The sequence below is a fragment of the Aquarana catesbeiana genome, linkage group LG04 (genome assembly GCF_042186555.1).
Source record: "Aquarana catesbeiana isolate 2022-GZ linkage group LG04, ASM4218655v1, whole genome shotgun sequence".
NCBI lineage: Eukaryota > Metazoa > Chordata > Amphibia > Anura > Ranidae > Aquarana > Aquarana catesbeiana.
Genome location: NC_133327.1, coordinates 635,661,354 through 635,682,360, shown reverse-complemented (window position 1 = coordinate 635,682,360; position 21,007 = coordinate 635,661,354). Strand labels below are relative to the sequence as shown.

The 21,007-nt window shown below is 41.9% G+C and overlaps 1 protein-coding gene across 1 annotated transcript in view; it reads right to left on the bottom strand.

Moving 5' to 3' along the window:
- The window catches only part of USH2A (usherin), a 1,400,924-nt gene that overhangs the window by 205,887 nt on the left and 1,174,030 nt on the right, over positions 1–21,007 (bottom strand). Inside the window, exon 62 of the mRNA XM_073628975.1 lies at positions 849–1,203. Coding sequence (XP_073485076.1) covers positions 849–1,203 — 355 coding nt within the window. The remainder of the gene's footprint in view (positions 1–848; positions 1,204–21,007) is intronic.

The following is a 21,007-nucleotide window of genomic DNA, read 5'->3' as shown; positions in this document are numbered from 1 at the left end:
AGGAATTTACCAGGTCAGTAGGCTGCAATAACAAAACAGTCTGGGTCTCAGGAGGTATTTTCAACTGCCCAATTTTATAGTAAGGGGATTGGCTTACCTAAAAGCCTCTTTTATTACCATTCTATACCTGCTGTCCATGCAGTGTACTGAAAAAATTCTCCTGGGTAAATGTGCACAGAAAATTGCCAGAGACCCTCTACAGCCCCTTTGGTGCCCTCTTGTACAAGGCTAGCTCTCTTCCACTATAATCTCCATAAAGAATCCATCTGCAGACAAACTGGACACAAAACAGAAACAAATTTTGCATCTTTGTCTCTCTTAGTTATGTCTAAAGTTCTTCCACAGTAGGATCTGTCCCGAAAGGCACGGGCTGAGATTAGCTCAAAAATCAGGTCATGAGTTTTGTATTTTGGGATGGTGGTGGAATGAAGTAGCCAAGTAGGTGTATCTTTGGGAAAGCCATTTATGGACTCCAGATGCATGCTTGGCATATGGCCAGTTTGTGCCAATGTAATAGAGAGAGGTGGGGGTCAGGGAATTCACTTGACACTTTCCACTTTTTAGGGGCAAATAATAGCAACTGGTCATAAAACCCAACATGGCCAGTTGGTTCTTCCCTCATGGGGGGCCAACCAGGGGTTGTCTGCAGAGGTTGTGGACAGAATATCACATATCAATGGGCACATTAAATTGGCTTTGTACTGAGCTACATCATACAAAATAATGCAGCATTGACTGCATACAGAGTTGCTTCAACAGAAATTCATAGAACACTCCTGATCAAAATCAGAACAATGTCAACTATAGTTATAATAATATAACTATAATATACACAAAATAAATCTTACCGGTACTGTCAGCGTTGTTTCAGTGGCTTTGGTGGAAGTTGGATCATTTGTACCAGGACCATAAATGATTACATACTTCACTATAATACCATGGGGTATTGAAGGAGCGGCCCAACTTAGAAACAAAGAATAAGCACTTGTGGCTTTTGCATTGGGTGGTCGAATGGCTTCAGGGGCAGCTTCCAGTGTACGGATTAAAGACCAAGGGCTTTCTACAGAACCCACACTATTTTGTGCAGTGACACAGTATTCATATGTTGTGTATGGCTGCAATTCATCAGAAATGTCTGTATATTCCAAGACTCCTCCCAGCAATGTAAGCAACGTGGTATTTCCTGGTTGGCCAGCAAGACGTCTATAAAAGAAAAAACAATAAATGTGAAGAACTTTTTGATGTCAATTCTTATATGAGGATGTCTTTACAAATGAAATGTATAATGTCTGGTTCATAGTACTTAATATGCTAATATGTGTATTGGAATATGCTACACTATAAAGCACCCCTCCAAATTATTGAGTTCAAATGTTCCCAGTGAAGGGTACTATTAATGATACAGGATGCAAAGACATTTTTAGACATTCCGACCACTAGATTTCCTCTCAGTTTTCATTTTGAACAAGAGCCAGCATTATTCAACCCATTTTGAATATAGGCTGTCATGGAACTATCCCAGCCTGTGAATGGACAGTGAAAGTGAAGCAGCACAATGATAATCTTATCTTTCTGTCACTGTGTTATCCTTGTCCTGCTTCTCCTTTTCCCACCCAGGAATAGTTGATCCATGGAATATCCAATTGCCTTCTGAGGGATCAGGAAGGATTTTTTTTCCCCACTACAGCAAATTGGATCATGCTTTAATATTTTTTTTTTCTTTTTGCCATCCTATGGATCAACCGTGATTATAGGATTGTGAATATTTTTTCTATTGGTTGAACTAGATGGACTTTTTTTTCCAACCTGAATAACTACGTAAACCTGAGCTCTAATGTATAGGGGGCTGCAAAGGACCAATGCCAAATCAAATTCAGGTGCTAACACTCCTTGCATTTCAAAAACACGTGTATTAATGAATACAGTGCTGCATTCATTTGTGTATTTTATATAGAGTTTAGAGTTCAGCTTTAATTTTTATCCAGATAACAAGGATAACTGGCCACAAATTTGTGGCAGTGTTGAATTGTAAGATTGTTAACTTGCTGCACATTTTCACTGGCCAGTTGTACTCTTGCAGAACACTTGAAGTTCTAGTTGACACTTTTCCAATTTGTAGCAAATTTGCATGGCAAGTCTCTAGCAAGAGCAAAGTTGTAGTGGTGAGTCTACAGCATGCAAATTCAGCCACAGCAACCCCTGTGGTGGGATGACTATTGCGCAACATAACTGAACCAGAACCTGAAGCAGACATGCAGAATGTTTACAAAAAAAGTTGATCTGGAGTCATGCAATGCGAACTTGCTGAAATAGCTTAGTAAGTCATTTTCAAACTTTCAGCCCAATTGCTTGCTATCTGGGTAGTTTAGTAATAAGTAGAAGGTAATATGCATGGTCATATTTGGGACTAGAGGAGTTATCGTTGGATTTAGGCCAAGATCATTTTGAACAACAGCCAGCATCATTCAACCCAATTTGAACATAGGCTTTCATGGAACTATCCCAGCCTATTAGCTGTTAAAGCGGAACTTCACTCTCTCAATCAACATTGGCTATTTTTAATCCTTATGCTGCTAGCATTAGTAAATAGATAGGAAGTATTTACATGTTTTACTTTTTTTTTTTTACATTTCTTCAGTTAAAGGGGTTGTAAAGGTAATTTTTTTTTTTTTTTTAAATAACAAACATGTTATACTTACCTTCACTGTGCAGCTCGTTCTGCACAGAGTGGCCCCGAACCTGCTCTTCTGGGGTCCCTCGGCGGCTGTCTCAGCTCCTCCCCGCAATAACTAACCACCTTAATGCGAGCTCTCTCGCATGGTGGTTAGTTATTGCGGGCGCGCTCCCGTGATACAGCCGGCGGCTATAGCCGCTCGCTGTATCACTTGGCCCCGCCCCCGGCACGCCGCGTCATTGGCTGTGATTGACAGCAGCGCGAGCCAATGGCTGCGCTGCTTTCAATCCATCCACTATAGCCAATCAGCGACCAGGCTGATCGGCTGAATGGAGGTCGGGAGCGAGCGGCCGAGTTTCGAGGTGTCAGGTAAGTAAAACGGGGGGGCTGGGGGCGGCGGTATTTTCAAAAGTTTTTTCACCTTAATGCATAGAATGCATTAAGGTGAAAAAATTTATACCTTTACAACCCCTTTAATTCCTGGTTTCCATGCCTAGGCAAATTATGTCATACATCCCAGGAGTATTTAGGAGGAGGGGTTTTAAGCATACATGCATGCCTGAGCTAAGGGCAGTTGGATTTCAGGAAGTAAATGCTACATGAATCATCTGCCCTTAATCAAGATGGCCACAGCAAGAAATGCTAGGGGGTGTTTTTCAAAGTGATTTCTCTGCAAAATAAAGCACGGAGACACGGATGGGGAAGTTTTCTTTGAATATTAAAAATGAATTAAATAGCATTTATTGCTTGTGGTGTTTAGATGCAGTGTAGTTCCGCTTTAAGAAATCTATTTCACGGTTTATGTGTTTAGCGTTAGGGGGTGTTGTAAGTGCTAAGAGTTTATTTTAGGTAGGTTTACAGTTAATGTTTATGAGGGACAAAGAGATTAAGTATTAGGGTGGGAATAGAGGCAAGTTAATGAGTGTGATAAAAGTGTGCTTTGTGTCCACATTTATTTTTGGTGCAAAGTTCTTGGCCCCCAGCAACAACTACTAACATACTAAATTTGACTTGATTTTTATGGTTCATGGTCTAGTATATCATCCTTATTTTTTTTCATTATTTAGCAAGTTACTGTCCTAAAATAAGTTCTAAAATATTAAAGATGAATTCCAGGTATGGATATTTTATACATAGTTGCATAGCTTGGACCATCTAACTATGTATGTACATACCATACCTGGTCGATGCCCCTGAAACCTGGAAATCACTGAAGTAGAGACCGCTACTCTCAGTGGCGGCCCATGGACTGTGGGCGCACGGGCGCCACCCCCCCCATCCATGCACCCGGCCCCTTTCAGGATGATTCAGGATGGATTCCTATGGTGAAGGTGGGAGGGGGTGGTACTTTTTGAAGCATATGATTAAAGCCAGAGGCTCTAATAGGCTTCAAAATAGGGTGGGCTCAGGACGCAGAGAGTGGTCCCTGATCCCACCCAATTGTGTGATGATAGCAAATTTATTTTCAGTATTTTCACACTAAATTTCCTCCCTGCCAATTAGGAGGCAGCACAGCAGACCTGCCAGAGCCACGCACGCGGGGGGGGGGGGGGGGGGAGAGTGCTGCCGCCAGTGGGGGGGGGGGGGAGGTTGGTGGGCACAAGTGGCTGCATATGATGGGGACATACTTTAGTGATCTCCACTTGCTTCTGGGTCCTGTGACGAGCGGCTACATTTTCTGAATAATGGCAAAGCATTCTCTGTTTGGAGGAGGTGGAAAAAAGGAAAGCATTCTCTGAATGGTCCCTGTGACTAGTGGCTGACCTCCTTTGTTCTGAGTGCAGCAAGGTAGCTGCTCGGCATGGGACCCAGAAGCAAGTGGAAATCACCGGAGTAGTGATGTTTTCTTCAGTGATTCCCAGCTTTCAGGGGGATTGGCCAGGTATGGTATATACAGTTACATGCATAAAATATCCATACCTGGATATCTTCTTTAAGTATCCAGTGTCTCACTAAGTAATGAAGCCAGGATTACAACCCTGAAACTTACACTTTCAAAAACAAGTCAACTACATCAGCACATGTATCTCTCTGATGGCAGGTTTCTTTAAAAGGAAAGAAAAAATCCCAGAAATATGCTACCAGGCGAACACAAGCATCTCGTGAGCATATAATAAAAATGAACCTTTTTTCCCTCTGTCTAGAGGTTGTTTTATCTGTATCATTGCTTAAACAAAACTCTTGTCCTTTATAGACGTGTTTGCATGGGTAGATAATCGCCATCTAACACAGCGATCATGAAAAGCTTCCATTTACCATTACGCTACGATACGATGGGGAGACGAATGTGAGGTGAACATTTTTTCCATACTGCTTGACACAAAGTACTTTTTTGTCCTAATTTAAATAGGTCAATTCTTGTGGCATTATGTGAGATGCAGGAGAGATTTTCTAAAGTGCTCTTTCAAGCTACTGTAGTTTGATTAGGAATAAAAATGATGCGTGGATAAAAAGCACAGCAAATTCCACTGAAGAGCGTCAGGAAAAGAACTCAGACAAATGGACGGGGCATGTTACAGGATATCATCTGGCTCAAAATAACACTGTAACAGTGCAATGGTTCTCTTATCTTAGTGCTACACCTTTTAATATTAGGATGGCTCCACAATTACACTAATACGTGGAAAAGATATGCTACTGCAATGAGTGTGAATGCGCTACTGTGTGTTGTGTTGCAATTCATTTACAAGTACTATATTCTGCACATTCTGCGCATTGTGGTGTGCATTGCAAAGATGGAGCAGGAACATTTTTTTTCATTCAAAATTATTGGGCTATGTTAATGCCATATCCATTATTAAATGAAATTCTGCACATCAATTACGTGCAGTAATACACTGCATTGGATTGGAAAAGTATGAAGGGGCCCTAAACTATTTCAATAAAAGGAAATTATAACATGCCAATGTGTTGTAGTAAGATGCAATAAATGTGTGAGTTTACACCATTTATTACCACAGTCCATAGAAAGGCAATCCATGATCAGCTTGGGCTACAGACCACTCCATAGGAGCACTTTGGAGCAGGTAATATGGGTCTGTTTTGCCTTGCTCTGTAGTAACGGATCAACTATATGGTGATCTATTGCTAACTTATTGCAGTTAGAAATAGATCACAATTAGAAGTGATCTGTTATTGGAAAACTGCAAAGGTGGGATCTGGAGTCTCCGTCGACAAGATCCAGACCCCCATGACAAAAAAAAAGTACAAAAAAATACATTTTATGTGACACTATCTGGATGACATTTGTATTTGCTGCGTTGTGGCTTCACATACACTTTAAGAGATGCTTTCTTATCGGTTGCTGTGAGTTATTGAACTCCCACATTATAACGTCTCTTCTCCTCAATGCCTTGCCTTATTGAAGAAACCCATAAGAGCAGAGTACCCCCCTGGTCTTCTTAATAAAGGGGCAGTTCACTATCCTTCACACTTTAGGGGGACCAGACTGTTGCTAGGAGTAGTAGAAATTGCCTTAGCATACTTGGTCACTGAGTAAACAATGTCTTAGGCTCAGTGATCAGGGACTAAAAAAATACTCCAGGATTGGTGGTGAGTGGGAGTAAAAAAAGGTTAGAGGTCAGTGAGAAGAGGAATAATGCCCCATCATCGGCATGAGTGTAAGGAATTGTGCCCCATCGTTGGTGTCAATGGGAGGAATTTCACCCTATTGTTGGCATCAGTGGAAGGAATTGTGCCCCTTTGTTGGTGTCAATGGGTGGACTAGTGCCCCTTTGTTGATGTCAGTGGAAGGAATTATGCCCCATTGTTTGTGTCAGTGGAAGGAATAGTGGCCCATCACTGGTGTCAGTGGAAGGAACAGTGCCCTCATAGTTGGTGTCTGTAACAGACCCAACCAGAAACGGGGCTTTTGGAGAGGACTGAAGGGTAGCCTCTTGCCTATTGACTATGAGCCCTGGGTTTTGAGGAGGGCTCTATTTTTGGGAGGTGTGTGCCTGGGCAACCCTTGGAGTGGTCTTGCTTGGGACTCGGGATTGTCTCCCCGAAACACACAGACTCTGAGAATCTAGGCCTGGGATACATATTTGGGTCCTTTGTGCCCAAACCAGCAATGACTGCTTTAGACTGTGATACCCAGAGCAGATGTTAATATAATCAGCTCAAACCAATCTGATGCTAGGGTCTCTCGCTATAGTCTGTTTATCAAGGTGTTATGTGTTTTATTGTTAAGTATGTCTCGCCTATTGTGTGCCTCCTAGGTGTAAGTTCCCATTGTTAATTGAGCCACCTATTTTTTCTTTCTGTCTTCTTAACTCTTGGAGATGTGATTAATATTGTGTCCACTTAACCACTTCAGCCCCGGAAGGATTTACCCCCTTCCTGACCAGAGCACTTTTTACAATTTGGCACTGCGTCGCTTTAACTGCTAATTGCGCGGTCATGCAATGCTGTAACCAAACGAAATTTGCGTCCTTTTCTTCCCACAAATAGAGCTTTCTTTTGATGGTATTTGATCACCTCTGCCGTTTTTTTTTTTTGCGCTATACACGGAAAAAGACCGAAAATTTTGAAAAAAAATGATATTTTCTACTTTTTGTTCTAAAAAAAATCCAATAAACTCAATTTTAGTCATACATTTAGGCCAAAATGTATTTGGCCACATGTCTTTGGTAAAAAAAATGTCAATAAGTGTATATTTATTGGTTTGCGCAAAAGTTATAGCGCCTACAAACTAGGGTACATTTTCTGGAATTTACACAGTCTTTAATTTATGACTGCCTATGTCATTTCTTGAGGTGCTAAAATGACAGGGCAGTACAAAACCCCCACAAATGACCCCATTTTGGAAAGTAGACACCCCAAGGAAATTGCTGAGAGGCATGTTGAGCCCATTGAATATTCATTTTTTTTGTCCCAAGTGATTGAATAATGAAAAAAAAAAAAAAAAAAAAACAAAATTACAAAAAGTTGTCACTAAATGATATATTGCTCACACAGGCCATGGGCCTATGTGGAATTGCACCCCAAAATACATTTAGCTGCTTCTCCTGAGTATGGGGATACCACATGTGTGGGACTTTTTGGGAGCCTAGCCGCATACGGGGCCCCGAAAACCAATCACTGCCTTCAGGATTTCTAAGGGCGTACATTTTTGATTTTACTCCTCACTACCTATCACAGTTTTGAAGGCCATAAAATGCCCAGATGGCACAAACCCCCCCCAAATGACCCCATTTTGGAAAGTAGACACCCCAAGCTATTTGCTGAGAGGCATGTTGAGTCCATGGAATATTTTATATTTTGACACAAGTTGCGGGAAAGTGACAATTTATTTATTTATTTATTTTTTTTTTGCACAAAGTTGTCACTAAATGATATATTGCTCACACAGGTCATGGGCATATGTGGAATTGCACCCCAAAATACATTTAGCTGCTTCTCCTGAGTATGGGGATACCACATGTGTGGGACTTTTTGGGAGCCTAGCCGCGTACGGGACCCCGAAAACCAATCACCGCCTTCAGGATTTCTAAGGGTGTACATTTTTGATTTCACTCTTCACTGCCTATCACAGTTTCGGAGGCCATGGAATGCCCAGGTGGCACAAAACCCCCCCAAATGACCCCATTTTGGAAAGTAGACACCCCAAGCTATTTGCTGAGAGGCATGGTGAGTATTTTGCAGCTCTCATTTGTTTTTGAAAATGAAGAAAGACAAAAAAAAAAATTTTTTTTTTCTTTTTTTAATTTTCAAAACTTTGTGACAAAAAGTGAGGTCTGCAAAATACTCACTATACCTCTCAGCAAATAGCTTGGGGTGTCTACTTTCCAAAATGGGGTCATTTGGGGGGGGGTTTGTGCCACCTGGGCATTCCATGGCCTCCGAGACTGTGATAGGCAGTGAAGAGTGAAATCAAAAATTTACGCCCTTAGAAAGCCTGAAGGCGGTGCTTGGTTTTCGGGGTCCCATACGTGGCTAGGCTCCCAAAAAGTCTCACACATGTGGTATCCGCGTACTCAGGAGAAGCAACAGAATGTATTTTGGGGTGTAATTTCACATATTCCCATGGCATGTTTGAGCAATATATCATTTAGTGACAACTTTGTGCAAAAAAAAAAAAAAATAATAATAATTTGTCTCTTTCCCGCAACTTGTGTCACAATATAAAATATTCCATGGACTCGACATGCCTCTCAGCAAATAGCTTGGGGTGTCTACTTTCCAAAATGGGGTCATTTGGGGGGGTTTGAACTGTCCTGGCATTTTATGCACAACATTTAGAAGCTTATGTCACACATCACCCACTCTTCTAACCACTTGAAGACAAAGCCCTTTCTGACACTTTTTGATTACATGAAAAAATTATTTTTTTTTGCAAGAAAATTACTTTGAACCCCCACACATTATATATTTTTTTAAAGCAAATGCCCTACAGATTAAAATGGTGGGTGTTTAATTTTTTTTTTTCACACAGTATTTGCGCAGCGATTTTTCAAACGCATTTTTTGGGGAAAAAACACACTTTTTTACATTTTAATGCACTAAAACACACTATATTGCCCAAATGTTTGATGAAATAAAAAAGATGATCTTAGGCCGAGTACATGGATACCAAACATGACATGCTTTACAACTGTGCACAAACGTGCAGTGACAACAAAATAAATACATTTTTAAAAGCCTTTAAAAGCCTTTACAGGTTACCACTTTAGATTTACAGAGGAGGTCTACTGCTAAAATTACTGCCCTCGATCTGACCGTCGCGGTGATACCTCACATGCATGGTGCAATTGCTGTTTACATTTGACGCCAGACCGACGCTTGCGTTCGCCTTAGCGCGAGAGCAGGGGGGACAGGGGTGCTTTTTTTTTTTTTTTTTTTTTTTTCTTTATTATTTTTTTGCTTTTTTATCTTATTTTAAAACTGTTCCTTTCATTTTTTTTTTTTTTTAATCATTTTTATTGTTATCTCAGGGAATGTAAATATCCCCTATGATAGCAATAGGTAGTGACAGGTACTCTTTTTTGAAAAAATTGGGGTCTATTAGACCCTAGATTTCTCCTCTGCCCTCAAAGCATCTGACCACACCAAGATCGGTGTGATAAAATGCTTCCCCAATTTCCCAATGGCGCTATTTACATCCGGCGAAATCTAAGTCATAAAATGCTCGTAGCTTCCGGTTTCTTAGGCCATAGAGATGTTTGGAGCCACTCTCGTCTCTGATCAGCTCTATGGTCAGCTGGCTGAATCACCGGCTGCATTCTCAGGTTCCCTGTTGAGACAGGAGAGCCAGAGAAAAACACGGAAGACGATGGGGGGGGGGGGGGGGCATTCTCTCTGCTTGTAAAAGCAGTCTAGAGGCTAATTAGCCGCTAGGATTGCTTTTACATGAAAGCCGACCGCTGGCTGAAAAGAATGATACCAAGATGATACCTAAACCTGCAAGCATCATTCTGGTATAACCACTCAAAGTCGTGAATGCTGTACCTGAAGACAAAAATATGGCTAACAATAAAGCACAGTAAACGGTAAAGTATAAAAAACTGCATACCTGAAAAGCAAACATGATAAAACATAATAACAATAAAACATTGCAGAATAGAATACAGTAAAAAAGAGCAGAACAATAGAGAGAATAGAGAGAGAGAGAATAGAGAGAGAACAATAAAACGACAACTATTATTTTTTATTTTATATTTTTGTTTGTGTTTTTTTTTTTTTTTTTTTTTTTTTTACACTTTTTTTGTAACTGTACCTTTTGTAACTGTAACCGGTTCCAGGTTCGGGTCTCTCAAAATGCGATGGCATCTTGGGAGACCCTGTGAAAGTGTGCCTAGTCTGTGCAATGCTGTACCGTACGCTAATACTCAACTAGTGAATGGTAGCGTTCAAAACATTCACCAATGCAAAGACCAGGATTGTCAGGACAGGAGGGACAATAATAGCGGGTGTCACGCCTATATCCGCGCTTGCTGCAGACACAACATCTTTTTTGGGGGGGTTCGCTGGGTAGGGGTACTCGGGAGGACATAAAAATGCCTCTCATGCAGCCGACTGCATTTGGTTGGGGATGTGAATGGGGGAAGTACGGGCGCTGCAGAAGCGGTAGGTTCCCAATTAGGATTGGCGAATGCAGCAGGAAGGGCATTATGGGCACGACGGGCCTGTGTTTGTCTTTTTGGTGGCAGCGGGACACTACTTGTGCTTGCCACCTCACCAGCTTGAACTGCACTTATGGGACTCGCCACGTCACCAAGTGTTACTGCAGTGCTGGTTTGACTACGACCGGGGTGTACTAGGCCGCTGGCGCTTGCCAGTTCACCAAAACGCTACCAAAAAAACTGTTAACGATCGCAGGGATCAGGCCTGACTCTGCGAACGCTGCAGTTATGCATTTAGTGTTTTGTAAGTGACAGTGATCGATCGATACTGCACTTGGGTGGGCTGGTCTGGGCCGGGCGGAGGGGCAAAACGCAGGTGCTAGCAGGTATCTGGGCTGATCCCGCTAACACTGCGTTTTTGGGAACCCTAAACTGCTGGGGACGCCAGTATAGATCTGATCGGATCAGATATTGATCAGTTCAGATACTATACCACTAAGGGAGGTGTACAGTGCGTGCGTGGGTGTTAGCGCTACTGGCACTAACCTGACGCTGCCTGGGGCTGGTGCTTGCCAGTTCACCAAAACGCTACAAAAAAAACTGTTAGCGATCGCAGGGATCAGGCCTGACTCTGCGAACGCTGCAGTTATGCGTTTAGTGTTTTGTAAGTGACAGTGATCGATCGATACTGCACTTGGGTGGGCTGGGCTGGGCCGGGCGGAGGGGTAAAACGCAGTTGCTAGCAGGTATCTGGGCTGATCCCGCTAACACTGCGTTTGTGGGAACCCTAAACTGCTGGGGACGCTAGTATAGATCTGATCGGATCAGATATTGATGCGTTCAGATACTATACCACTAAGGGAGGTGTACGGTGCGTGGGTGTCAGTGGTACTGGCACTAACCTGACGCTGCCTGGGGCTGGTGCTTGCCATTTCACCAAAATGCTACCAAAAAAACTGTTAGCGATCGCAGGGATCAGGCCTGACTCTGCGAACGCTGCAGTTATGCGTTTAGTGTTTTGTAAGTGACAGTGATCGATCGATACTGCACTTGGGTGGGCTGGGCAGAGGGGCAAAACGCAGGTGCTAGCAGGTATCTGGGCTGATCCCGCTAACACTGTGTTTTTGGGAACCCTAAACTGCTGGGGACGCTAGTATAGATCTGATCGGATCAGATATTGATGCGATCAGATACTATACCACTAAGGGAGGCGTATGCTGCGTGCGTGGGTGTTAGCGGTACTGGCGCTAATCTGACCCTGCCTGGGGCGACGCATATCACCGCCGGGCGATCAGGGGGCTAAATCTTTATTCGGTAATAAACGGCGGGTTCCCTGACACTATAAAAAATAAACAAACTAACCAGCGTCACCCGTAACGGTTATACAGTGATCAGTGGTGAAAGGGTTAACTAGGGGGCAATCAAGGGGTTAAAACATTTATTAGATAGTATATGGGGGTCCCTGTCGCTATAAAACTCTGACGGCGAACCTAAATATTTACGTCCCTAACTAGCATCACCAGCGACACTAATACAGCGATCAGAAAAATGATCGCTTAGCGACACTGGTGACAGGGGGTGATCAAGGGGTTAAAACTTTATTAGGGGGGGTTAGGGGGGTACCCTAGACCTACAGGGGGCCTAACACTCACTGCCCTGACACTGTAACTGTCACAAACTGACACCAATACAGTAATCAGAAAAAAAAAAAAAAAAAAAAAAACTGCTGGTGTCAGTTTGTGACAGGGGGGGGGGGGGGGTGATTGGGGGGGGATCGGGGGGCGATCGGGGGGGGGATCGGGGTGTTTTGTGTGCCTGGCATGTTCTACTGTGTGTGTAGTGTTGGTGCACTTACATTGCAGTCTTCTCTCCTCGGCCCGGAACGGAAAATACCGAGCCGAGGAGAGATGACATCATTTCCTCTGCCTCTGTGTACAATACAGAGGCAGGGAAATGATCCCATTGGCTGAGAGCGATCGCGAGGGGGGGGCCACGAATGGATGGCCTCCCCCTCACCTCCGATCGCCGGGGGAGATTTGCCGACCGCCGCAGGCACCGGGGGGGGGTCCGATCGGACCCCCCACCCGCGGGCAGGCAAGGACGTACATATACGTCCTTTTGCCTGCCCGTGCCGCTCTGTCGACGTATATAGTCGTGCGGCGGTCGGCAAGTGGTTAAACTTGCTATTGAACCATTGTGGGATGTTATTTGTTAATGCTTATAATAATGTGTAATGTACTTTGTGTATCCAGGGTTGTGGGCTGGGAGCCGAACTGTCTGGGTACCTAGGCTTATTTAAGTTGCTAGTTGTTAATTAGATCACTGTTAGCTATTAGTTGCTAGATGTGGATTAACATACTGTTTATGTTGGCTGTTCCTTAGCTATGTTAATTATATTCCTATGAACAGTTTGCATTGTATACGATAATGAGATCAGGCTACCTGATCTTGTGTGCAGTATATTCTGTGTGGATTTGCAATAAAGAGTTCCAGTTTGCACCTAAGCTAGTGTTGTCGAGATCTTGGGTGCAATATTCAGCTATAATACCTGGTTCCTGACTAAAGGAAGCTGTATACTGACAGAAGCACCCAGGTCGGGTGCTAGTTGATTCCGGCACAGTGTCTGTGGGAGAAATAGTGCCCCATCATTGCTGTCAGTGGGAGGAATAGTGCCCCTTCATGTCAGTGCCAAAGGGCCAGATAAAGACAAGCAAAGGGCTACATCTGGTCTGTAGCCCACAGTTTGGGGATCACTGTACAAGAAGCACAGTACAGTTGTTCTTTTAAGAACACCTCACCATAACCTGCCTAGTTATACTTCCTCGTTGAACCTGCAAGCCCTGATAGAAGCTGTGGTTTATGCACACTGAGTCAATGATGTCCAACAAGCCTGAAACAGCGGTTTGCACCCCTAACTCTACTATATAGAAGAAATTCTTTCTACATACAGTGTGTGTATATATATATATATATATATATATATATATATATATATATATATATATATATATAATTTTTTATTATTATTTTATTTTTTTTATTTAGGATATAAGTGATGCAATAGAAATGCCTTATTTTTAAGTAGGCTCGTATGTGCATAACACTGCAGCATTTTTATTAGGCAGGGCATTCCTCAAACACATTTGTATTGCTGCTACTTGTATCTGAAAATAAGCTGCAGGTTGTCAGATTAAAATGTACATCAGCATTAAGTGTGGAAGACGCCTATGAAATTTTAATTTGATGGAACAGTATAGCTGTCAAATGTAGTTCACGATTCATATAGATGAATTGACAGATTAATGTACTTTTTAACCCAGTTTAGACTCTGCATCTTATATGGGACAAGATCCTAAGATTAACCTCGGTTGATGGGACTCTCCAGTAAAATAAATCAGAATCAACACGTTTGCACCAATAATCATTGTAGAGTATGGAGAACATTAATACAATATTACAAGAGTAAAAAGCCACAATTAATAAATAATAGCCAGCATCCATCCACTGCTCTTTCTGCATTAAACTGGTGAAAGGTGAACTCTGGTTGTGTAATACACTGTCCTGAAACCTACTAAATACACAGGGGAGATACATATACATGAGTTGTTTTACATAGCAAAAGATTTGTAATTCTGTATAACTTGGTTTCCCAGCCAGCCAGCACTGACAGGTTCTGGACTTCCACTGCAATGGCAGCACAATTTAAGGGCCGTACACATGGGCGAATGTCGAGCAGCATCAGCCTGTTCAATATAAACTGGCCCATGTGAGTGGAAGTTGGTCCAACAGAAGCTATCACCAAAAAAGGTCTGCGATTGGAATCCGATCAGTGCTCTCAGCCAATAACTGAAAGGCGCTGACCGGTGTGTTCCACCGGGGGGGCTCCCCTGTCAGAACACAATAGCTCAGCAAATGAGATCGCTGTACTAACATCAGATTGCTAGTACAGCGGCTCCTCCCGAGACCTTCAGTTTTTCTTCTTTCAGCCCGCTAGGTTGAACGAAAAAAAAAAAAATAGTATATACCAGTCTTTCGTGTAGACCACACCCAAGCCTACAGATCGGACAATAAAGTGGCATGAGGTCATCACTCATACTGCTCTCTTCTACTGTCAGCACATGTCATGTGCACTGCAGCAAAGTATCCTATTGCTGCCTCTCCCTCTTCCAGTCTGAGTGCTGCTGTGCAGCAGACTGCATGAGGTTCATTTCAAGACAAATTCAGGCTCTCACACTTAATGCACTTAAAATGGAAGAAAAGCCTAAGTCAAACTATGTCTAAAAATGTTCCCTTCCCCCTCCTTCTACCTATCCCGCCTAACCTGTATAAAAAAAGATCTGTGTGCTTATTTATTTATATGCTCTCGTTCGGTCATGTGATTCTGCAGCTCTTGCTTCCCTCCAACAATGGGACATTTTTACTATAGTTAGACTTAAAAAAGAAGTCTGTTTTTTTTTTTTTGTTTTTTTTTATTTGAAATAATACGTACCTAGGTGGATGCAGCATCATTCCGATGCTGCATCTGTCCCCTGCCGGCTCTAAGACTGAGAACTGAGCGATCAAGGACCCCTGATCAATCAGTTCTCAGTGCTCTGTCCTCTGGACAGAGAGCTGGTGACTGTCTTCTCTATGCCCAACCCCCATCTACCCCACCGCATGCTCACTGGAGGTGGGAGTGGTTGGCTCAGGCACTTAGTGGCTCGCTAAGAGGCTGAGCCAGGTGCTGGTCCAGGCTACTGGGTGGATCCAGACCATATGGTTGTAATCTTTCCCCAGCTTGGACCGGCTCTGTGACTTCAGCCGACAGCAGGCTTCAGCCCGCTGTCTGCTGAAAACGGATTACAGGAGTGCAGAATGGACTGCACTCCTGTAATCCACAGGAGAGGTACAGCCAAAAGAGCTTTGGCAGTACTTCTCCTTTAGGCTTTTCTCCCACTTTAAAAATACATTTAATGTTTTTAATAATAATACATATAACTGCATTATTTAATAGAATACTATAATGTTTTTGATTTTTGTAAAGTTTTTAAATAGATCTTCAAAAACATTAGTAAACATTTTAAAGTTTGGAAATACGTTTTAATACATGGCTACAGCATTCTGAGCTTCCTAATAAGACCACCCAGCAGTATCTGTTCACTTGTGGACTGTCTGTCTCTAACGCTAAACACCGTTCACACCAGAACATGGTGCAGGAAACTTGCGATCTGCAGCAGGTGTGAATGTTAAGTTAATGACACCCCAAATGCAGGTCGCAAACGCAGTGCATTCGCCTTCACTGGATTGCATGGTGTAAATGTACCATCTGATCTGGTTGTAGTGGGTTTCCAAAAGTAGTGCATGCACTACTTTAGGTGTGATGCAGTGCGATCAAATTGCACCGTACTGAATTGTATGTGAATCGAACAGGAATGCTCTGCGCATTCCTATGCGATTCATAATGCGAACCGAGCCTAACTGGTACTCTACACAGAAATGTACGAACTAGAGAAGAGGAAAAGATGTATGTCTCTTCTCTGAGTCACTCAACTGTCTGCCTGAATACAGCAGTGAATCTAATTATACTCTCTAAACTGCTTGGAAGTAAACGCTGCAGAAGACATGTTGTCAGCATAAATATGTAATATTATATGCAATATTTCATATTTACATGACTTAAAGAAATAAATAAACAAACCCCATGATGTCAACCGGAATAAAAGTGAAGAAAAAAGAAATTTGCGATACGGATATGGGACCTAATTAGTTTGGATCAGCAGCAGGTACTATATCACAAAATATGTGAAAATAAATGTCAATTTATAAAGACTGTGCTGAAAAAAGCTCAATATGTGCAAAAAGTGTAAAAAAAATATTATGGAACCTTCAAATTTAAATAAAGTGACAATGCAGCCCAATCAATAAAATAAAATACAATGAGTGATTGCTTTAAAAAAATATATATAACCCAATATATAGATATATCTACTGTAATAACAAATGCTGAATGGATCTTCAATACTGCTTCAAGTCGAAACATATAAGGCGGATCTTCCGAAGTGATGTCAATTCGTATCAGCCTGTGGAGGCTCGCAGTCCGAAATACAGAAGAAATCAGCCGTACACGGCGCCTGTAAGAGGGCCCCTCGCGGGCTCGCTTCGCTCGCCATGCTTCGGGCACTGCCTCGCTTTGCTCGGCACTTTTTTATTCCCCCTCTAGGTCCACTTGGATGGTGGGGCTTCAGCCTGGACCTAGGGTGCAGGCGCCGTGTACAGCTGATTGAAGATTTTCGGCTATTTTCGGTGGCTCCTGGTCATTCGTACTGCGCAAGCGCAGCGCTTGCGCAGTACAGGGGGGAACTTATCCACCGAGGGAACTTTCTTGGCAAGACACCGACAGTGTTCGCTGTACTTTAACCATGCTGTTTCCCCCTGGTGTCTGGCATGACACACAACAATGTAAGTATGTCCAAATCATTTTAATAAACAATTTAAGTTGGTTTAACACTATGCTGCACTCTGCTTGTATTCCCTATATATATATACATCTGAATCATCTAAAACAGAGAAGACTATGGTACATTTCTATCCATGCTAATTGGAGAGAGGAGGTGTGCACTTTTTAGCTGAAAGATTCCAGGGAAAGGAGATTCCAGCAATCTTTATCTGCACATGTATTGAGTGACTTCACAGTATACGTTTTTGTGGGAGGTGAGGACACTTTTTTTTTTTTTATTTACTTGCACATTTGCACCTTGTGGGGATTGCATTTATTGAACTTTGGACATTAGTTGAACTTTGTATTTTACACTTTATTTATGATTGAAGGTCCATTCAGCATTTGTTATTGCAGTAGATATACAGTATCTCACAAAAGTGAGTACACCCCTCACATTTTTGTAATTATATCTTTTCACGTGACAACAATGAAGAAATGACACTTTGCTACAATGTAAAGTAGTGAGTGTGGCTTGTATAACAGTGTACATTTGCTGTCCCCTCAAAATAACTCAACACACAGCCATTAATGTCTAAATGGCTGGCAACAAAAGTGAGTACACCCCTCAGTGAAAATGTCCAAATTGGGCCCAAAGTGTCAATATTTTCTGTGGCCACCATTATTTTCCAGCACTGCCTTAACCCTCTTGGGCATGGAGTTCACCAGAGCTTCACAGGTTGCCACTGGAGTCCTCTTCCACTCCTCCATGACGACATCACGGAGTTGGTGGATGTTAGAGACCTTGCGTTCTTCAATTTCAATTTGAGGATGCCCCACAGATGCTCAATAGGGTTTAGGTCTGGAGATATGCTTGGCCAGTCCATCACCTTTACCCTCAGCTTCTTTAGCAAGGCAGTGGTCCTCTTGGAGTTGTGTTTGGGGTCGTTATCATGTTGGAATACTGCCCTGCAGCCCAGTCTCTGAAGGGAAGGGATCATGCTCTGCTTCAGTATATCACAGTACATGTTGGCATTCATGGTTCCCTCAATGAATTGTAGCTCCCCAGTGCCGACAGCACTAATGCAGCCAGAACTGCATGAGTGTTGTCAGTGTTGTTACATGAAAAGATATAATAAAATATTTACAAAAATGTGAGGGATGCACTTGTGAGATACTGTATATATCTCGGGTTATGTATTTATTTGCTAATTTATTAATTGAGCGTTTTTTTCCATTTTTCTTTATTAAAATGACTAAATCTTGAGTTGCCACCAGAACAGGAATATAGGGCAAATCCCTCTTATAAGACACAGATGGCAAAAAAAATTACAATGAATTTAACCCTTGCTTACTTTATCCAAAAAAAAAAGTTTTGGCTTTAGATATGTTGTGCTTTAAGCATGCTGGCTCTAAACCCACTTACCTGCACATAGACAGGCAGTAGACGATGAGATGGATAACACATCTTCCTCTTTGACAATCAATACAAACAATTGTTTATTCCCTAACAGTCACTACAATAAATATGCAATATATCTATTGTTGTTCACTTGCAGTCATTGAATGTTGTGTTGCACATTAAGACAGCCTATTCATTTAAAAGGGCTGCCAATCCAAGCAAAAATGCACATGTACCATTATTTCTGGTAGTGCACTGTAGTGTTGGGTGCACTGGGCTGTATTGTATATATGCATTGGAGTGCCTTGTATAAGTGCTATTTGTTCATATATGAGACTGGTTTTCATGGAATATAGAGGTGAATAGCATACTGTGTGTGTGTGTATGTGTATATGTATATATATATATATATATATATATATATATATATATATATATATAGATATATCACAGTATAAGTATGTTTGTGTACATATACAATATTGGGTGTATACTATATGTTGTTGTACATGTATATTACAGTAGTAGGTGCATCATTCTTTATAATAGACAAGGAATTGTTGCTGTGATGCGGCTATCACAGAGAGATTTAATATTGTTGTTGTCTAAGTACATTTAAACTTCAGCTGGAATAACTGTCGAGTGATTCATGCTCATGTAGGTGAATAGAACGATTGTATCGGAAGCCCCAGTGCGCTATTCTCATTTCACTGGAAATAAAAAACAAAATGTATCCGTGTCACTCAGTGCCCTTCTGTGCGGCTCAGAGCTATCAAACAGGCCACAATTATGATGGCGAGGTGATTGTGTCACATCGCCAGAAAGTTTATTGCTTTGGAGGGTGCTCTGCAGTAACACATTCCCTTTCATATTACTCTTTATATCATTGTTTGCCTTGTGACTGAAATAATCAGATGACATCAAACGCTGTCAAATTCGGTTTTGCCGGATTTTCCACTGATGCCAACCCCACTTCTTATGTTCCTGGGATTTTAACTGTCGTGGGATAATACTTGTAATTATCTGTTATGCCTAAGAAATCATTTGAGGGAACTGCAATGCAGACACTTTCTGTTTTATTCAGAGAGTGGAGGGCCTGCAATGTACTGCAATCCAAAACAACCAATGAGACAGTGTTCTTTGAAGACTCATATGCATTTTTTTCTCGGAGAATAGGTGCAGGAACTCCCCCCGTCTGAGTCACCCCTTGTCTCTGCCCCCTACCCACTTCTGACCACCGTCCCTTGATTCCACCCCCTACCCACCTACCAGTACTGCCCCTTTTAGAGAATACAGAACAAAGTATCATTTTGTGGTGCTAAATCATTTGTATGAAACATGTTAATGATAAAAAGAAAAGCAGTAAAATAGATCCCCTGCAGCCAGCAACAATAGAATCCCAGCAATAGATCCCCACACAACAATAGACTCCCCCAGCAACAATGGACTCCAACAACAATAGATTCCCTGTGGCGACATTGAACCACCCACAACAAAATATCATACCCAGTAACAAAATATCCACCCAAGCAACATTAGACCCCCCCCCCAGCAGCAACAACAGATCTCCCAGCAGCCAGTATTAATGGATCCTCCAGCAGCCAGTAAAAATAGACCTCTCCCTCAACAGTAGATCCCTTCAAGCAACATAAGACCCCCCCAGCAACAATAGATTCCCCATCAGCAACAATAGACCCTCACACAAAATCAGATCCCCACCAGTGACAATAGATCCCTCAGCAGCCAATATCAATAGACCCTCCAGCACACCTCACGCCCCATGCTATTACATACATTTAGTGCTGGAAGTGCCGGAACTGCGTTCCCCTGCGTTCCTGCTGAAAAAAAGCCCTGCTCATATGCAAAAAAATAATAAATGCACATTTTTTTTTTCTGGCTTGATGACCAGACCAAACTTAGCAGGTAAAACGCTAAAATGAAATTGCCTACCCAAATAAGCTTTTAAAAGTTTATTGAAAGGCAAAATCTTATTTTTTGTTTTTTTTGTTTTGGATAAAGTAGTGAAGGGTTAGACTTTTTGCCAAATTATTATTACATTATGTGTCCTCAGTAGAGGGACAGCAAGAGGAGGGAGGAAACGTTCCAATGGGGACTAATGTTTTGGTAACAGCTGTCTAAGATATGAATTCCCTTCACTTTGTGGAGATTTCCTATCACTTCCTGTTGCATCTCAAAGACAAGAAGTGAAGGGACACAGACAGCAAAAAGTAACCTAATTGGGGTTTCCCTGACTCTATCCAAGACTGAAAAAAAAAAGTTTTGGTTGTACATACATTTTGAAGATATACAGTATAAGGATTTTATTTGTTACTTTATAATAAAAATCATCTTGCTTAATTTTTTATTACAAGATGAGAAATGAAAAAAACATGGCTGAAAAATGTGCATTTTTTAATTATTAATTAATAATTTTATTATTATTTAATATATTT